The 20,616-nt window shown below is 34.2% G+C and overlaps 1 protein-coding gene across 2 annotated transcripts in view; it reads left to right on the top strand.

Annotated features, from left to right (window-relative positions):
* The window catches only part of TUSC3 (tumor suppressor candidate 3), a 191,850-nt gene that overhangs the window by 24,644 nt on the left and 146,590 nt on the right, over positions 1 to 20,616 (top strand). Inside the window, exon 2 of one of the 2 annotated variants that reach the window (XM_047771894.1) lies at positions 14,496 to 14,665. In XM_047771894.1, the coding sequence (XP_047627850.1) occupies positions 14,496 to 14,665 (170 nt within the window). Of the gene's footprint in view, positions 1 to 14,495; positions 14,666 to 20,616 lie in introns of those variants that run through there. The other variant, XM_047771893.1, reaches the window with a different exon arrangement.

Raw genomic sequence — 20,616 nt, 5'->3', positions numbered from 1 at the left:
CTTTGCTGCTTATCTAGTTCATTTATAGTATTTTCCATCTGTTAATCCCATATTCCTAATTTATCCCTCCCTCCCTCCTTTTCCCTTTGGTAACCAAAAGTTTGTTTTCTATGTCTGCAAGTCTGCTTCTGTTTTGTATATAGATTCCATAAGTGATACGTAATATTTGTCTTTGACTTCACTTGGTATGACGATCTCTAGGTTCACCCATGCTGCTGTAAATGGCAGTATTTCATTCTTTTTCTCTATAACATCTCTTGATTTTAATTATTTCGTGATCCTAATTTGGGTTATAGTTGCAGAATTTGAGAATAGTGCTGTGTAATTTTTGGCAGGTTTTTAAGCTTCAGTTTTTAGCAATTTGATATTTAAGAAAGTAAAAGTGTTAAAAAATCCAGTATTGAATAGGCTAACTGTTGTTATATATGATTATACATATGCATTTCAGATATAGGTCTGTATCACTGTGAGGATAATAAATCATGGATGGGCTAATTTTATTTGTCGAAATGTAATACTACTATATGACAGACACTTTTTAAGTGCTTTGCAAATATAAACTTTGTGCTCTGATTTTCTACTAATCGTAGTCCAGTAAACATTCAGTATTTAATCATAATAATTATAGTGTTCAGTAGTAGATTGGATTCTTTTCTAAGTTGTGGGGTTTTTTTTTGTTTGTTTGTTTAAACAAATTCATAGTCATTTTGTAATGACATGAAGAGCAAATAAAATCACTTTAGATTAGAAAGCTGAAGCCTGTGCAGAGAAGTTTGATGGTGATGGTAAAGAGCGAAAACCATGTTACATGGGGGAATATTGAAAGTAATTTGGCAAGTGTATTTTAGAAAGTTAAATGCTCATAGTTGTTCCCTTTGAATTTTTAAAAATATATCTTCTATGGTTAAGACTTATTCTGTGTAGCTCCAGAGGGCAAACTAGGTCCATTGGGTGGTTAGTACATGCGTAAGTATATTCACTCAATATAAAGGAAAATTTTGAAGTGTTATCACTGTCTTAAAACAAAATTGGCCACCAGTGAGATAATGAGCTAATTTTTACTAAAACTGTTCATCTTTGGGAGTTTTAATTAAATTACATTTACTACAGTCTCAGTTATTCATAAGTGAAGGGGAATAGTAATGGGTTTTTCAAAAAGTGGAATTTTTTTGGTAATCTTTCTTGGACAACTCTTTAAAAAGTACATTATAAGAAAGCATGAACCATTTCTATATTCCAAACAACCCCCCAAAAAAATCCCCTCTTACATGAGGAGAGGCTTCTCTTAAATTAGGATGTAGTTTTAGTAGGAAAAATCAGGAATGAGATGAAAGGGAAGATCACCTTAGTAAGCAGATGAGCTGAATTAAATCTCAAGACGGATAGTGTAAATAGATTGACTTCTATTATTGGGGCAGTATTTTGCAAGAGTTGTTAAAAACAGCTCTTTGTGGGAATTGTGATCAAACATTGTGGCCTAATATTCTTATGAGAAATAAAAATACTTAGATGCTTAATTGATGTTAACCTTATTAATATTTCTTTAACATATTCTTAATTGTAAACCTCATGAACATATTATAGTTAATTTGATAGAGGACCAATGTATTGATGTATCAGTGAATTGTTATAAAATTGTTAATTTCAAAAAAAAAAAACCACTTTGACTTAAAGGCAAACTTAAGTGTGCCTTAAGACTCAGGTACACTAGGACTAAGTGTGTTTTCTTTCTTTTTATATTATATTATAAATGTGGAAAAAGATTCCAGTTACACATAGGAATTATCTTATATTTTTTATTTTTTGATTAATTTATTTACTGATCTTTCATTAAATGTAGTAGCACTTTTGTAGGAGTTCACAGGTTTAGGGGGAATCTAAAGGTGAAAAAAGTACCTCCTATTCAGAGACTCTGTTTAATGAGGGAGACATACATAAAAACTAACAAAAGCGATATGATAAGTGCTAAGTAGATTCACTTTATGTCTTGATAAGAATAAGTCCATGTCTCTGCATGATAATTGACAGAACTTAGTCTTGATACATGAGGAAGAGTTAGACAAGTTGATGAACCTGCAGGTTGGATGTGGTGTGTGGTGAAAGGAGATGAATAGAGAATCCCAGGTGGTAACTGGATTCACAAAGGTATACTCTGAAAATATAATGAGTTCAGGGAATTTCAAATAGTGGAGCCTTTTGTCCATGCAGTTAGAGTTCTTTTGGGATTAACATGAGGTGAAGATTGACAGGTATGAATGGAAGCAAAGGCTTTAAGGGTCTGAAATGATATTCAAATCAAAATTTATATTGTAGGAGATGTGACATTTAAGGAAAATAAAGATATTTACATATGTAATATTCTGAGAGAGCCAGGATTACATATCTTTTAATAAAATTTCATTTGGCTTAAGAAGAATTTGTTATTTTATGGTCACAATGGTAGAGACAGAACAGAATCTTGGATTTGAAGAAGTCTGAGCTTGAAAAATGGCTTTGCCATAAACTGACAGTGAGATTTTAGAAAGTGGCTCTTCTTGGTCCTGCAAAAACTGGACAGCTACATGTAAAAGAATGAAATCAGAACATTTTCTCATGCCATATAAAAAAATAAACTCAATATGGATTAAAGACCTAAATGTAAGACTAGAAACCATAAAATTCCTAAAAGAAAACATAGGCAGAACATTCTTTGACATAAATTGTAGAAATAACTTTTTGGATTTGTTTCCTCAAGCAAAGGAAACAAAAAATAAATGAGACCATTTAAAGCATTTGTTGATGTAAAGGAAGCCATCAACAAAATGAAAAGACAGCCTACTGGAATGGGAGAAGATATTTTCAAATAATACCAATAAAGAGTTAGTATTCAAAATATGTAAACAGCTGATACAACTTAATATCCAAAAAAAATAGAGTTTTGCTTAAATAAATGCAGTTTCTAATTTAGCACAGTTTTTACCAGTTTGGAGATGTGAACATTTTGGGATTCATTAGCCTATAGATAATGTTAACAGAAACTCTTCATTGTGTATTAATGTGCTTTGAAACAATGTTTATCACTTATTAAAGTGGTATAAACTACATTTTCACCATGCCAGTTACACGGTCAGAACATTGTTATATACTTCCATAGAAGTATTTAATTAAGTCATTGCTAGTTAGGGTACACATTATCATCTGCTTTTTGAGTTTGTTATTTTAAAGTTTTACTTAAAATCAAAAACCATTTGAGTTATAACTTGCCATCTATTGTTCCCAAAGATTAATAATGTAATTACAATTTAGATGGTCATATTTTTTTTTAAACCGTAGCTCTGCTGTCCATATATTCTAACTTGCAGTCTTTCCTCACTTTCCACTATTATATTAAAACTACTCAGTTGCTTTTCACTGGTTTTTCTCTTTTCTAAGATCCCTTCCATCCTTTTATCCATCATTGTCCATCGTTATCATTATTTTATCCATTATCATTATTCAGTCCCTCCTTTTTTTCTCTTCCTTGCCTTTTGATTACTGCTGTCTCTTGTTCTTCTCCCTCAGTCAAAATGGTACAAATTCTGAAGATCTAGTGAAAGCAATAAACTGCTCTATGAAGTTGTCCCTGATCATTAGAGCCAATATTGCTCTTCTCTTCATTATTCAGTATTGCTAACCTTGGCATGAGTACAACAGTGTGTTACCAGATGTTTTATACATGTTTGTTTTTTCTCCCCAGCTTGTGTGATTCCTGAGGACAGAAACTATATATAATTTTGTTATAACTTTCAGAATTTGGCATAGTATTGTGTCCATTGAAGGCATTCACTGAAGAACTTTTCATTGTTAAAGTGACATGAAAATAGAATGATCATTAATTATGTGTACATATCTTTTGTATTCTGAATCCAGATGTTTCTATGTGAGAGAGCCATTTTTATTTCTTTTTTTGCTTCTTTATTTCTTTCTTTATTTTTTTGTGGGGCTGCACCCGTGGCACATGGAGGTTCCCAGGCTAGGGGTCTAATCAGAGCTGTAGCTGCCGGCCTACACCAGAGCCACAGCAATGCTAGATGCAAGCCATGTCTTCGACCTACACCACAGCTCATGGCAACGGCGGACCCTTAACCCACTGAGCAAGGCCAGGGATCGAACCCGCAACCTCATGGTTCATAGTCGAATTCATTTCTGCTGCGCCATGACAGGAACTCCGAGAGGCCATTTTTAAATTCTGAAAAATCAAAGCATTTATTTATTTTCGGTACTTTAGGCATTCAGAGAAGAGAAAGTCAATAAATCGAAGCCCTAATAGCTATGTGGTATCCAAGGTCACACTTTTGTGATAACGCTATTCTTCAAAGTTATGAATGTTAACATGCTGTTTTTGTGCTAATGGAATTTACTTCAGAATCAGAGTTGATGTTTATTTATTAACATGTTAAAAGTAAGTTTGAAGGATGAAGGAAAACAATCCTGAAAACCTTTTTAAGAGTGAACTTCATTTTAGAACCATAAAATTTCTTGATTTGGGATGGGCACAAAGACTTTGGGATTTATTGTAAGACTATGTATGAGATAAACATACACTTTTGGATGATTATATATACTGTGTCAATACTTTTTAGCAATGTCACTGCTGTTTTCTCACTGGTATTTTTTCCAGATAGAAATCCGCTGTCATCCTTATCTTTGTGCCTCTGTATCAAATGTGCCTTTCTTTATTTTCTGGTTGCTTTTAAGATTTTTCTCTCATACTGTTTTTGAGAAATTCATGGTTTAGTATAATCTTCTTTGTTTCTTGTGCTTAGGATTTGTTGCACTTCTAAGATCTGCGTAAAAGATCTTGTATCCCTTAGAATGCATAATTTCAATCAAATTTTGGGAAATTTGGGCCATTTATTTCTTCAAAAAAATTTTTTTTATTCTTCTGTCTTCTTTGAAAACAATAAATATACAGTTATTGGGCCACTGCCCACAGCTCATTGATTTTCTGCATAATCTTTAATTGTAATTTTCTTTTCTCTCTGTTTCATTTTAGATAACTTTTCATTGTTTCATCTTTAAGTTCAGTAATCTTTTCTCCTGCATGTCTAAACTGTCATTAATCCCACCCATTGTACTTTTCCTCTCAGATATTTTAGTTTTCATCTCTAGAAGTTCAGTTTGGATATTTTGAATATATTTCGTGTCTGCCATTTTGAACATGCTGAATACAGTGTAATGTGTTTTTCTGTTATTTTTGACATCTTTGTCAGTTTTGGGTCAGTTTTAATATATTTGTTTTATCATAGAACGGTATTTTCCTGCTTTTTTTTGTATGCCTAATATTATTGATAGGATTCTAGACATTTAAAATTTTACCTTATTTGGTGCTAGATATTTTTGTGTTCCTGTTAGTATTGTTGATCTTTGTTCTGAGATGCAAGTGTTTTTGATCTTTCTGGGTCTTGATTATGAGATTAGTTAGGCAATACCTGAACAGCAGTCAATTTAGGGGTAACTCTTACCCACTACTGAGGCAAGGCTCTTTGAGTGCTCTACCAGTGCCTTGTGAATTTGGAGTTTTTCAGTCTGGCTGGTAGGAAAAGGCACTCTTCTGGGCCCTGTGTGAGTGCAGGATACTGTTTTCATTATCGTTTCAGAGCTTTTTTTGCAGGCTCAGGTATTTCCTCATACTCACGTTTTGATCAGCACTCAGCTGAATATTTAATGGGGACTATCTCTAGATCTCCAGTTTTTTTTCTTTGCAGCTCTCCTTAGTCCTCTATCCTGTGATTCTAGCTGCTTGGTTACCTGGACTTTCAGCTCCTTCTCTGAAGTCAGGGAGTTGGCTGAGCTGAACCTGTATCCCCTCTCTGTGGGCCTCAGCTTTGGCTCTCTTTCAAGGTAGTGGATGGAGCAGTCATTGGGCTCACTTTGTTTGCTTCCTGTCCCTTGGGCATCACTGTCTTTACTTCTTGATGTCCAGTGTCTTAAATACTATTTTTCATATATGTGTTTGCTTTCATTTGTTTCAGATAGGTGGATAAATACAGTCCCTGTTGCTTATCTTGGCAGGAGATGTATGTATTCTCTTTGCTGTTGTTTTTTTGAAATGCCGTGTGAGATTGATAAGAGAAATTTTTCAGAGAGCTAGTTATTTTTAAGTCTAGTGCAATACCATGTACCACTCATTTTAGCTTTATAGTTTTCTAAAAATAAGTAAAGGTCTTTCCTATTATGTGTGTGGATTTAAATCTTTTATCCTTACAAGTTGTGTTTTACTTGTCTTTGCTGTAAGAATTAAAATGACAATCTTTTTTTTAGTAATGATTTTTATTTTTTTCCATTATAGCTGGTTTACAGTGTTCTGTTAAAATGACAATCTTAATGAATTTAAGGTATGCTATAGGGAGTTAGTGATTTTACTGAATGACTCTAATTTGACTAGTTGGATAATAAAAGGTTTCAAAGGTCTATCTTTAATGTATTTCTCTGAGTCTTTAGAATGAAGGTTCTGTGTAAAATAGCTCTGGGATGATAACCAGTATTACCTAGACTTAGTTTGACAGTTTTGTCTCACCTAAAGTAATATAATATTTATTTTCTCAGAATGAATTAATGAGGTGTTTAAAAACCTAAGCATTCCTACCCATTTTATAGTAATGTTCTAATTGGGAGCATATAATCTATCTATAATAATGAAATGACGTTTCTGAATTGGATGCCTTTTAAAAAGTTGATTTTATTTTCATCATTGCTTACAGAAAGAAAAATAATATACCATGTTTTTAGGAGTGTTTTGCTAAAAAATTATTGGCACTTCAGTTAGTGTGCCTTATAGTAATTGTAAGCTAATTATGGCATTTACTATTTATAAGTTGTAACCTTAATTTTTATACACTCTGTTATGCTAATGTCTTCGTACATCAATTATAGTTATATTTACTCTACAAAATCCCAAATTTCATTGACTTATAAAGGGATTTTGAATGGGGGATGGAAATATGCTGTGGGCATTGGAAGAATTTACATTACTTTGAGTGGATATAATTTTCTGATTGAGATTGAATATAGTTTTATTATTCATAGTTCTTTTTCTCCCATCCCTGAATGTTTCATGAAATAAGTGTACTCAGTTTTCACTTTAAATAATAGAAGATATTTTTAAGTTTAATGTACTGAATTGGCCTACAGGTTGTGATGGAGGCTGTGCAGGAGGTGACAGGGTTGAGAGTCCAATTAAAAGCTTGCTCAGTTAGCAGCGATCGAAAGTAAATAATTAGTTGTGGAAGCTAGGAGAAACTGAATCAGTTCAGCCTGAAAATGTCACCAGGGGTAGCACAGTAGGAAGAGGTCAGAAAGATAATGAAAAGTGACATATGGAGTTGAGGTAGCACCTTGATCAAGGTCAGAATTATGAAAGCAGGAAGAGGAGCCTAACTTAATGATAGAGATTTGCTGCAGATTTTAGTGCTAGTAACTCAGGTTTCTTTCATTTGAGCTCAGGAGTCGTCTGTTCTGATTTAGAACTAGGTTCAGTGGCACTTTGAGCCAGTGACATCTGAACCAATATCGGAGTATAATCTGGATAACTATTTTTTCAAAGGTGAACTTTGTACTGTTCTTGGGTCAATTAGGTGCTGAGTTCCTGAAATATTAGTTGCTAATTTCAGTTTGTCAGTATGTTTGGAAATTTATTGAGTAAATTTATGTGTTTCTTTTTGCCTTTTTTTTTTTTTTTTTTTTTTTTTTATGGGCCATACATGCAGCATATGAAAGCTCCCAGGCTAGGGGTCAAATTGGAGCTAAAGCTGCCTGCTACACCACAGCCAGAGCAATGCAGGATCCAGGCCTCATCTGCAACCTACGCCACAGCTCATGGCAACACCAGATCCTTAACCCACTGAGCAAGGCCAGGGATCGAACCTGCATCCTCCTGGATACTAGTTGGGCTCCTAACTGCTGAGCCACAATGGGAACTCTCTAAATACATGTGTTTCTTTTCTTCTTTTTTAAAAAATTATTCTCTTTAGCACAGTGGATTTTGAGTTAAATAAAACTCTTTGAAAATGATTTCTTTAGATGATCAAGCCTTATAAAATACTGACAACCTAATAGCTAAAATATTCATTTAAAAAGTCTAGAACATTGGATTTTATATATAGTAAGCTAAATATACATTGAAATTAGACTGATACCAGTTAGAAAAACCTTCATGAATGTGTTCTCTGAAAATGGTGACCAGACATCTGACATTGGAAGTAAGGACATATACTAAAAGCATGTGCCTGTATCCTAACATCTTGTCTGCTCTTTCATACTTTATCATTTGTCAGAAATAAGTATGATCTAGACTTTTAAAGCAGTTGACATTCTAATTTGGCAATGGGGGAAAAAAACCTTTAGTTGATACTAAGCATTGTTTTCCAGTAATAGTATAAATTTCAATAATGTCTATTGACTGGCATTTGTATATGTACACACACAGCACACGAACACTATGTGACCCACTGTTGATAGTTTCGAAGTGCTTTTCACGTAAGGTTTTTTCCTAGGTTTAAGATAAGTAATTTCCGTGAGCATTTAGCTATTTCTAAACTTCAAAAGTTTCTGGTTGAATAACTCTGGTTGAAGATCTGTATTTATTTATTATAGTGGCTGTCTATATTCGTGAGTGTATAAAGTGCCTTACTCCCCACCGCACCAAAAAAACCCCACACAATGTTTCTCCAAACTGTGACCAGTATACAGTTATAATAGGGATGGAAGGTCTAAGTGCTTAAAGTAAGAGGTTCATAGACAGAAGGGATCTGGGGAAAGAAGCTAGCTCCCTGAGCAAGAAAGACCAGAGGTGGTGATACTTCCACCTAGTGATGGAGCTTGGTAACCCAACACTTTAGAGCAAGGCTAAGGTCCCATTTTGTGGAGAACTTGGTTGTTTTTAAATAAGCCACAGGCCACACAACTCATCGAAATTAGAACTTGAGTTGCTTCTCTAACAATTTAGATTTAAATTAGATACTCTTTGTTTAAATTTATTATTCACTTATAAAACTCTGGTTCTGTAACAGTGAGGGGTATTGCTTTAATGTTAGCTTCAAGCTAAATGTGATGAGATTTTTATGAAGGAAGTAAATATATAGTGGTATTTTGAAGACAGTGGTGATGGTTCTAATGTAGGAAAGGCTCCTGATTAAGAGACTGCCTGAATTTCTGAAAGAATAATGGATTTTGAGACCTTGGGAATGATTTTTTTTATTCATTTGAAGATAACATATGCCAAATGTTATAAATATTTCTGGTTCTAGTCATTAAATTATGAATTTCTTTTAGGATTCATTTATAGTTTCTCAATTGTGATACACATTATACTAGCTGAAACTTTTGATTTTAATACACATATAAGCATAATGTTGGAATTCTTTCAATTGATTCATTGATACATTTTTTAGGCCAGTTTTTCTCTCTTGAAAAATTTGTTTTTCTACATGCACTATGACTACCTGTAACCTTATAGGAATTGATAGGCACTTACTGCATTTTGTGGCTGGCTTTATACCAGTTTTTAATGAATGTATTTGCTTTGTTTGCATATACTACATAAGAATATATTTAGATGATGTGGTTATTTTTATTTTGGTTTGTTTTTTAGCTCCCAGAATTATCCAAAATTTAGTATCAGTATTTGCTTTTGCACTACCGAATGTATTATATGGGACTGCATTTATGATAATTTTTTTATTTTATTGCCTCCTATTTACATAGAACTAATTTTGTTGAGGCATCTGTAGAATATGTGGTAAAATTTGATTTCTCTGGGGAAAAAAACTTTAATACAGATATGATGAAAAATATTTTTAATGGGTTTTGATTTCCCCACAGTTTGTCAAATGGATTGTGTTGTCTACATCTTCACATTTTATACTCATGTGTTAAAAGTATTGTTGAGGTTATCAGAGGCAGTGGAATGAGGTGATGCCGTAGTGTCTGTGATACCCAGCATAGAGTTTGTGGTCATACAGAACAGGTTGCCCCATCTTTGCAACAACTCCCCCCCCAACACACACACACGCACGCGCACACACACACACACACAATAGCTGTTACTACAGTGCCAGTGCCTAGCATATAGCATGAGTTCAGTTTATGTTAGCTGCTTCTTTGTTTTATGAAAAAAAAAAGGCAATGAAAGTGATCCATAGAAAAATTAGAGTATTACCTCATACCATAAGTAAAAATAGCAAAAATAAAAACCTCAGTGTATATAAAACTTTAATGCTGTTAGATTAGGAGAATCTTTTATGATCAGAGTAGAGAAGTTTGCTTTTCTATCTAGATTGTAAAAGTAAGCCTTTAAATAGCATTTGATGTTTATGGAGGCAGAATGGAAACTCAATTAACGTAGTTTGGACTATGTTACACTGCAGTAACTTAATAGCCCTAAATTTGTCCATTTCTGGCATGTTTATCACCAGAAAAGCTCAAAATTTTATCTTACTAGACCCATGAAAATGGTTTTATATGTTGGGCTTATATTGGTTTCTTGTATCTCTTCTCTCTAATGGTTCACTAAATTAGATTTGAAATATCCGGGATTGCTTTCTTCAGTTTCTAAGTAAAGAGATAAAATCCTGTTATTGAACACGAACTTTTGATACTTACTTTGGGTCATTTTCACTGAAATGAACTAAGGTGTTCATCAATAAAGATGAATGTAGTGGTACTTATTTTGGGTCATTTTCACTGAAATGAACTAAGGTGTTCGTCAATAAAGATGAATGTAGTGGTAAGTGCACAAGTTAGAGTATAATGAAATGTCATTTTCTCAAATATCAACTTGACCGAAAAGTAAGGGTAAGATTGAAGTGGAGTGAATGTATCTTCCATGAGAGTGAAATCAGCCCAGAGACAGGAAGATTAATGTAGGAACAGCAAAGAGGCAGAGGTTAAAACTGAGGTGATCCCTGGCTGTGTTACACATTTCTTCCTAGAGAAATCAGAATTTCTTGTCTTTTAGCTACTCTCTTTTTGGCTATCTCTTTCACTGTCTCTTTCATTTTTTTTTTTTCCGGGCCACACCCACAGCATATGGAGGTTACCAGGCTAGGGGTCGAATTGGAGTTATGGCTGCTGGCCTACACCATAGCTACAGCAATGTGGGATCTTTAACCCACTGAGTGAGGCCAGGGACTGAACCCACAACCTCATGGTTCCTAATTGGATTCGTTTCTGCTACACCATGATGGGAACTCCTCACTGTCTCTTTCTAATTGGCAAAAACTCGGTTGTTTTGTTGTTTATGAGGTAATACAAATATTTAAAATAACAAATTTTGTAAAGTAGAATAAATATACCCCTGTAATCTCCTCTAGAAATAAAACATTATCAATTTGCTATGTATCCTTTAAGATACTTAGCGTGTATGTTAAAATAAGTTAATGAGTAGGCATACCTATTTATTTTTAAAATATGAAATAGTTCTTTACATAGAGTTGTGATAAGTAATCTTTTGGGATTTACTTAAAGGGAAGTTGTGACCATCCTTTTAGGTAAGTGTGTCTCATCTTGTGAATAACTATAATAGTGTTCTATTTCATGCCACAGTATGATCTTCCTGGTCTGCTTCTTATAGGCACACATATCATTTCCAAATATTTGCAGTTACAAACAGTGCTGCAGTGAATAATGCTTTTATATAAACATGTGTGCCTTGTCTGATTATTTCTTAAGGATAAATTCCTAGAACAGCTGAAGTGTTTACACATTAAATTTTTCTATATGTTAGTAGTGTGACCTTGAAAGATTGTACCAATGTATATCCATGTCGTTTAGCATTTAATAGTGGTGCTTTTAATATAACATATTAAATGTTAAATGGAAGCAAAATGTTTTATAATATTTTTACCAAATGAATATTAGCACTAAATCTGTGAGACCTTATATACGCACCACTTCCAAGTTTTGATGATCAGCTTTCACCTTTGGCTGCTCTGATCATAATAGGAAATGTTTTAAAAAGAGTAATTCTCCTGCCACAAAGGGATGGGGGAGTGTCTAGACCAAGGACTGTGTTAGTTACGAGAGAGCTATGCTAGTTCCATTTCTGCATTTCCAATAAAATGTTCCATTAATTAGTCATACAAGTATTTATCTATGAAGCAAGCACTGGCCTGGTCACTGGGGACATGATGTGTAAGACAGTTCTGGGCTTAAAGTTCTGGATTTTAATAATTTGGTGGTAGAAACTTATAAGTAGCTGATAATAGGCAACTATTTTAAAAACTAGAATGATGGTTATAAAATGAAACGTAAAATAATACATGATAACAAAAGGCAAAGTGGAAGTGTTCACAGATGAGCAAAAAAAAAATTCGCTAAACAATTTCACCACCTAGAAACAACTGTCATTAATGTTTGGTGAATTTCATTTTCCTCCATTTTAATAAGAATATTTTCAAACATACATAAACGTTGAAAGAATTTTGCAGTAAATACTCAAAATACCCACCACCCAGAGTCTACAATCAGCATTTTACTATGCTTGCTCTGTTGTGTGCCCGTCCTGTCGTTCATCAGTCTACCATTTTTTTAAAGTAAGTTGCAGACAGAAGTGTCCTTTTCTTCAATATGTGTAGATTTAACTACTATTTTAAATAGTATTGTGTTTTAATTAAAAGCTTTTATTGATTAATGATATATGATAGGTGTAGAAATTTTGCACTCTTATATTCCCTTCCCTGTTTTTTTATTTGAAAAAAATCTCATTTTTAATCTAATATTTAACCTGAATATAAAGTTTTTTTTTTCCCAAGTTCTGTGATAACAGCCAGAATTAAAACTGTGGTTCTCACTCATGTTTTGTGTTGGTGCATTTTCAGAATATGTGGGAAATTTGACAGAAAAGGAATTGTAGACTACATACAAGCTTATAGTGGGGAGATCACCCTTTGTTATTTAACAGTAGCGAAAACAATATTCCTACTGCCTTATGTTACGGTACTTTATCATTGACAAGGATTTTTATCTACCATCTCAATCACCTGTATATTTATTGGCAGGTCAGATGTTAATAGATGATCCATGGGTTCTGAGTGGGGAAGCGTCTTGTCCAAGCCTTCCTGTTTCATGACTGGGATGTAGGCCTTTTTCTTCTAGCACAGTGTTCTTAGACTTGCTTGGTGCTTTCAGTTTTAACTCTGGGTATGGAAAGTCTCGTTAATTGAGATTACATCTCTCCCTAAGCCCTTAAACTCCTTAAGTGGGATGATTCAGGCCATTCTCCCCTGACCACTATTGCTTGTTTGGTTTTCCAGCCAACAAATTTCTTAACAGGAACACGACCCTATAAAAGTTTTTAACTTCTGAGGCTTTTTCAGATGAAGTGAATGACTACTAGAGCATTCCCTCTGGAAGCTAGGGTGTTCCTTTCAGTCTGTCCCCAACCCAGGCAAAGAATATCCTGAGCCCCAGCTCCACAGATTCTGTGAGGCCCCCACCCCACCTCCCCGGCCCTCTGCCAGCTCCAGTTAGCCACCATCCTGACTGGGATCACAATAGATTTTGTCTTGACCATACTGTACATAGAACTGTGCTATGCTCCTTTGTGCCTAAGTTTCTTGTCCTTGTATTTAGGAGACCCTCCAGGCTGTCACACTTTAAATCTTGGGGGGACTTGTAGCTGAATTCAAGCTGCTGCCCCTCCTTTGCTGGCAGGGGAACTGGTGGAGTATGGTATTTCTTCTGTGCTATTTAGAGTAGAACAGTTATGTATGTATGTATGTATGTATTTATACTAGGATGCCCTTTTTTGCCCTTTGGGTAAAGAGAGTAGCTTTTTTTTTTTTTTTTTCTTCCTCCTGTGTCCACTGGTCTTCTTGGATTGCCAGGTTCTCTAGCTGCTGGCCTGGGGTAGGGGAGGCAGGGAACTCACTGCCCTGTCACTCTTCATTTTGGGGTCCTGAACCAGTCTTCCTTTTTCTTTCCACTTTCCAGATCCACCTTATGCTTGTTTTTCATATAATGACTAGACCTTTTAGCTGTGTTTAGTAGAGGATTAATGAAATCATATCTATTTCATCTTTCTGGAAGTCAAAGTCTTCTACTCTTGCTGTCTGTCTTACAACCTTGCAAACATTAGGAAAAATAGATGGAATATTTTATGCATATATAGTCAATTAACAATGTATTCACCAAAACAAGAGCTTTTAGTAGAAATTAATCCTAGGTAAAGTAAAATGCCATGTAGTTCTTTTTGTTAAATATTTTATGGGTGTACCTGCAGCATATGGAAGTTCCCAGGCCAGGGATTGAATTTGAGCCACAGTTGCAACCTACACTGCAGCTGTGGCAACGCTAAATGATTTTAACCCACTGCATGCAGGGCCAGGGAACAAACCCAAACCTTCGCAGTGACTAGAGCCACTGCAGTCAGAGTCTTAGGTCAGTGCACCACAGCTGAACTGTAATTCTTTTTATATGAAGTACAAACTGAAAGATTTTAACCCTGTATAAATTTAAATTCCTGTGTTTACTTGCAGAATCTCTTAACCGAAAAAGTAGAACAGCTGATGGAATGGAGTTCTAGGCGCTCAATCTTCCGAATGAATGGTGACAAATTCCGAAAGTTTATCAAGACACCACCTCGAAACTATTCTATGATTGTTATGTTCACTGCTCTTCAACCTCAGCGGCAGTGTTCTGTGTGTAGGTATGTAGGCATTTTAAAAATTTATAATTGTATTTTATGCTTATGTATTTATTATAGTAAGTAAATATGTATAATAAAATTAAACATTTGTTCAGTGTCATAGTCAGCTGTAACTGTGCATTTCAACATAAGCTCAAAGTCATTGTTTTCTAGGAAATGACTTTGATAGGCTGGGTTTTTTTAATTGTGTAAAATATTTATTGATCAATCCGCATGTAATCATGAAACAGATTTGTTATCTCTATGTCTTGTGTAAAGGTACATATGTTACAGAGTTTGGTTCAGATATTGCCTTGATATGTGATGACCCCCCATACTTATATCTAATGGGCAATGAAACAGCCCCCTTAAACATACTCTATTTCAATAGTTTAATAGAGAGGACACACTCATTTAAGACAGTGTATCTACTTTTCCATACCTCTAATGATTAGAAATTTCTTCCTATGATACAGAAGTAAACAATTTGTAATGAATGAAGTATTTTTCAGTGGGAACATACCAAGAAAAATTTAGACAATAAAATATAATATATATGCAACATTTTTTTAAATTAAGCTTTTTTATTTTGAAAAGATTGCACTTTCACATGCACTTGTAAGAAATAATATAGAGAGAGCCTATACCTTTTACTCACTGATCTCCAATGGTAGCATCTTGTAAAACTATAGCACACTTTCACAAGCAGGATACAGTATTGATACAGTCAAGATACTGAACAGTTCCCACTCTAAGAATCTCTCTTGTTGCCCTTTATAGCCATATCCACCTCATCTCCCCTCCTCTTGAATTTACTCTCCATTTCTATAATTTCATCATTTTAAGACTTACGTAAATGGAATCATACAGTCTATGACCTTTTGGATTTGGCTTCTTTTTACTTACCATAATTCCTTACATATCCATTCAAGCCATTGCATTTATCAATACTTCATTCTTTTTATTACTGAATAATATCCTATGGTGTGGATGTACTGCAGTTTGTTTAATCATCTGTTAAAAGACAACTGGGTTGTTTCCAGTTTTTGGCTATTACAAATACAACTTGTGAACATTGTTGTACAGGACTTTGTGGAAATTTAAGTTTTCATTTCTCTGGGATAAATGACCAGAGAGTGTGCTGGCTGGGTTGCATGGTCATGGAATGTTTAGCTTTATCAGAAATCGCCACAGTATAGCGGTACCTTTGAAAACTATACATAGAACTACTATATGACCCAGCAATCCCACTCTTGGGCATATATCCAGACAAAACTTTCCTTGAAAAAGACACATGCATCTGCATGTTCATTACAGCACTATTCACAATATCCAAGACATGGAAACAACCCAAATGTCCATCGACAGATGATTGGATTAGGAAAATGTGGTCTATATACACAATGGAATACTACTCAACCATAAAAAGGACCAAATAATGCCATTTGCAGCAACATGGATGGAACTAGAGACTCTCATACTGAGTGAAGTAAGGCAGAAAGAGAAAGACAAATACCATATGATTTCACTTGTATCTGGAATCTAAAATACAGCACAAATGAACCTTTCCACAGGAAAGAAAATCGTGGACTTGGAGAATAGACTTGTGGTTGCCACGGGTGGGGGGGAGGGAGTGGGGTGGATTGGGAGCTTGGGGTTAATGGATGCAACCTATTGCCTTTGGAATGGATTAGCAATGAGATCCTGCTGTGTAGCACTGGGAACTATGTCTAGTCACTTAAGATGGAGCATGATAATGAGAGAAAAAAGAATGTATACATGTATAACTGGGTCACCGTGCTGTACAGTAGAAAATTGACGGAAGATTATAAACTAGAATGGAAAAAAATAGAAGTAATTATATTAAAAAAAAAAAAAGAAATTGCCAAAATGTTTTCCAGAGTGGCTGTGTCATTTTACATTCCCACCAGCATTGTATATAAAGAATGTAGCTTTTCCATATTGGCACCAGAATCGGTATTGTCAGTCTTTTATTTTAGCCATTCTGTGGGTATGGAGCAATATCTCACTGTGGTTTTATTTTGTATTTCTCTAATGTAATGGTGTTGAACATCTTTCCATGTGCCTTTTTTTCATCTCTGTATCACTTGATAGTGAAATATCTGTTTATGTCTTTTGCCTATTTCTGATGGAAATGTTTTTATTGAGATTTGAGAGCTCCTCATAGATTGTAGATATTAGCCCTTTGTCAGATATGTGATTTTAAATGTTTTCTCCTAGTCTGTGGCTTGTCTTTTCATCCTTATAACAGGATCTTTTATAGATTTTAATTTCATCCAATTTATCAGTTTCCTCTTTCATAGATCTTACTTTTGTTGTCAAATTGATCTCTTTTTCTGCCCCTGGATCACAAAGTTTTATTTTTTTTCTTAAGTGTTTCTCTGAAAGTTCTATACTTTTATGTTTTACATCTTGATATGATCTTTGGGAGAAAGCATCAGTCTTTCATCACTAGATATGATATTAGCTGTAAGATTTTTATAGATATTCTTTTTCAGGCTGAGCAAGTTCATTACCAGTTTACTGAGAGTTTTTATCATGAATTGGATCTTGTTAAATTTGGGGTGTGGCAACTGACAGTTTTTTTTTTTTTTTAAGCTGTTGATATGGGAGACTACATTGGGAGACTACATTGACTTTTCAATGGTTTAATTGGCCTTGCGTTTTGGAATAAATCCCACTTGATTGTGGCATATTCTTTTTATGTGTTGCTGAAATCTATCTGCTAGTACTTTGTTGAGGAATTTTGTATCTAAGTTCACATCAGATATTGATATCTATTTTTCACTGTATTCTGTCATTGTCTAGTTTTAGTGTCATGGTAATACCGACCTCATAAAATGTATTCAGAAATGTTTTCCTCCTCATTTATTTTCTTTAAGTGATTGTGTAAAATGATACAATTTTAGAAATATTGTGTTAACTCTTCTTTAAATGTTTGGTAGTATTCTCTAGGGAAACCTTCTTGACCTGGAAATTTTAAATTACATATTCCATTTCCTCAATGGATAAGGACAGTTCAGGTTGTCTGTTTCTCCTTGGCTAAACCCTTTTTCTTTTCAAGAGCAAACACTTATGTGGCTCCACATTCAGACTTTTCACATAATATATTTATCTGTAGATTTAATTTAGATTTCTAAATCATTTTGAACTTCAGTGGAAATCAAATTTGTTAGTAACATGGGCCGATGGGGAAAAAAAAAAAAAAAAACCAGAGGATTTTTTTCCCAGACTAGCTCACAGAAAGGGAATTTCAGTGTTCTGAAATTTTCATGCACGATCTCATCCCAGTTTAATAATGAGCATATGCTGGGGCATAGCTCAAAGTGGTAGAAAAGATGGTGAACCATGTATATTTTTTATGATATGTTTTTAATTTTTTAAAATTACTCAATGAATTTTATAACATTTATAGTTGTACAATAATAATTACAACCAAACTTTATAGCATTTCTATCCCAAACCCTCAGTGCATCCCCCCACCCCCCAACCTGTCTTATTTGGAAACCATAAGTTTTTCAAAGTCTGTGAGTCAGTATCTGTTCTGCAGAGAAGTTCATAGTGTCCTTTTTTTAGATTCCACATGTAAGTGATAGCATTTGATGTTGGTGTTTCATTGTCTGACTGACTTCACTTAGCATGATAATTTCTGGGTCCATCCATGTTGCTGCATATGCCGTTATTTCTTTGCTTTTAATGGCTGAGTCATATTCCATTGTGTGTATGTACCACATCTTCTTGATCCACTCCTCTGTTGATGGACATTTAGGTTGTTTCCAGGTCTCGGCTGTTGTGTAGGGTGTTGCAATGAACAGGTGTCTTTTCTTTTTTTTTTTTTTACATGTGTCTTTTCAAGTCATGGTTTTCTCTGCCCAGGAGTGGGATTACTGAATCAAGTGGTAATTCTATTTTTATTTTTCTGAGGAATCTCTATACTGTTTTTTACAGTGGTTGCATCAATTTACCTTCCCACCAGCAGTATAATAGGGTTCCCTTTTCTCCACACCCTCTCCATCCCTTAGCATTTGTAGACTTTTTGATAATGGCCATTCTGATTGGTGTAAGGTGGTACCTCATAGTGGTTTTGATTTGTATTTCTCTAATTATTACTAGTGAGGTTGAATATCTTTTCATGTGTTGGCCATCTATATGTCTTCTTTGGAGAATTGTCTGCTTAGATCTTCTGCCCAATTTTTGATGGGGTTGTTCATTTTTTTTGGTATTGAGCTGCAGAAGGTATTTATAAATTTTGGAGATTAATCCATTTTCAGTCACTTCTTTTGCAAATATTTTCTCCCATTCTGTGGGTTGTCTTTTCATTTTGTTTAGGGTTTCTTTTGCTGTGTAGAAACCTTTAAGTTTAATTAAGTCCCATTTGTTTATTTTTGTTTTAATTTTCATTAGTCAGGAGGTGGATCTGAGAAGATGTTGCTGTTGTTTATGTTGGAGGGTGTTTGGCCTATGTTTTCCTCTAAGAGTGTTACCGTATCTGGTCTAACATCTAGTTCTTTAATCCATTTTGAGTTTATTTTTGTGTATGGTGTTAGGAAGTCTTCTAATTTCATTCTTTTACAAGAGGCTGTGCAGTTTTCCTAGCACCACTTATTGAAGGGGCTGTCTTTTCTCCATTGTATATTCTTGCCTCCTTTGTCATAGATTAGTTGACTGTAGCTGCGAGGGTAATTCTGGGCTTTCTATCCTGTTCCACTGATCTACATTTCTGTCTTTGTGCCTGTACCATACAGTTTTGATGACTGTAGCTTTGTAGTATAGTTTGAAGTCTGGGAGCCTGATTCCTGCAGCTCCATTTTTCTTTTTCAGGATGTCTTTGGCTATTCTGGGTCTTTTGTGCTTCCAACCAAACTTTAAAATATTTTGTTCTAGTTCTGTGAAAAACGTCCTTGGTAATTTGATAGGGATTGCATTGAATCTGTAGATTGCCTTGGGTAGTATAGTCGTTTTGATAGTATTGACTCTTCCAATCCAAGAGCATGTTATGTCTTTCCATCTATTTGTGTCATCTTTGATTTCTTTCATCAGTGCCTTATAGTTTTCAGAGACAGCACTTCATATGATTTTAAGTTTCTCTCCTATCAATTTGAGAACCAGTGCTTAAGTGGGCACTAACATTAGTCAGAATTAGGCTAGCACCTAAGGACAGAGTATGTTTATGTTTATCTAAGGGGTACCGAAAAGCCCTCCTAAGGCAAAAAATACTGTCTTAATTGGCATTCAGTGTAACAGTTCAGCTTCCACAAAAATATAAAACGTCTTTTGCATCCTGCCTATATATAAATATACACACATATTTCTTTGCTTCTAAAAATTGAATACATTGGTTTCCTATTTTCCCCACTGTTATTAAGAAATATATTATTATGTATTTTGCAACTATAAAGACTTTATTATCATTTCTTTGCTTCTAAAAATTGAATATATTGATTTCCTATATTCCTCCCTGTTATGAAGAAATCTATTTAATTATTACATTTTATTTATTTTTGTATTTATTTAGATTTTATCTATTTGATTATTGTATTTTATTTAATTATTATACTTTATTATTTTTTGCAAATATAATCTAGGAAGACTTTATTCACGTATTAATTTCATAGTTACAATATAATTATATGCATTGTGATAACATAAAGCACTTCATACTGTTAGGTAGTATATCCTTTAGGTAATAGTTAACTTACCACATTATGTTGTTAACTGGTTAAATATGGCCCCTTAATTTTTTCAGTGACACTTAACTCAAAATAACCTATATTTGCTTGTTTATTAAACCTATTTTGGAATAAACTTTTAAATCTTAGAATAGTTTTAATATTTACAGGAGGAAATGATAGAAGTTATTAGAAAAAGTTAAAACAATTCATGGATCAAAATGAGGATGAAGTTATTAGAGAAAAAAGAGAGAACAGGTAAAGGTTTAAAGACAGATAAAA

Source organism: Phacochoerus africanus, chromosome 3 (assembly GCF_016906955.1).
Source record: "Phacochoerus africanus isolate WHEZ1 chromosome 3, ROS_Pafr_v1, whole genome shotgun sequence".
Taxonomy (NCBI): Eukaryota; Metazoa; Chordata; class Mammalia; order Artiodactyla; family Suidae; genus Phacochoerus; species Phacochoerus africanus.
This window is presented reverse-complemented; position numbering and strand designations above follow the sequence as displayed.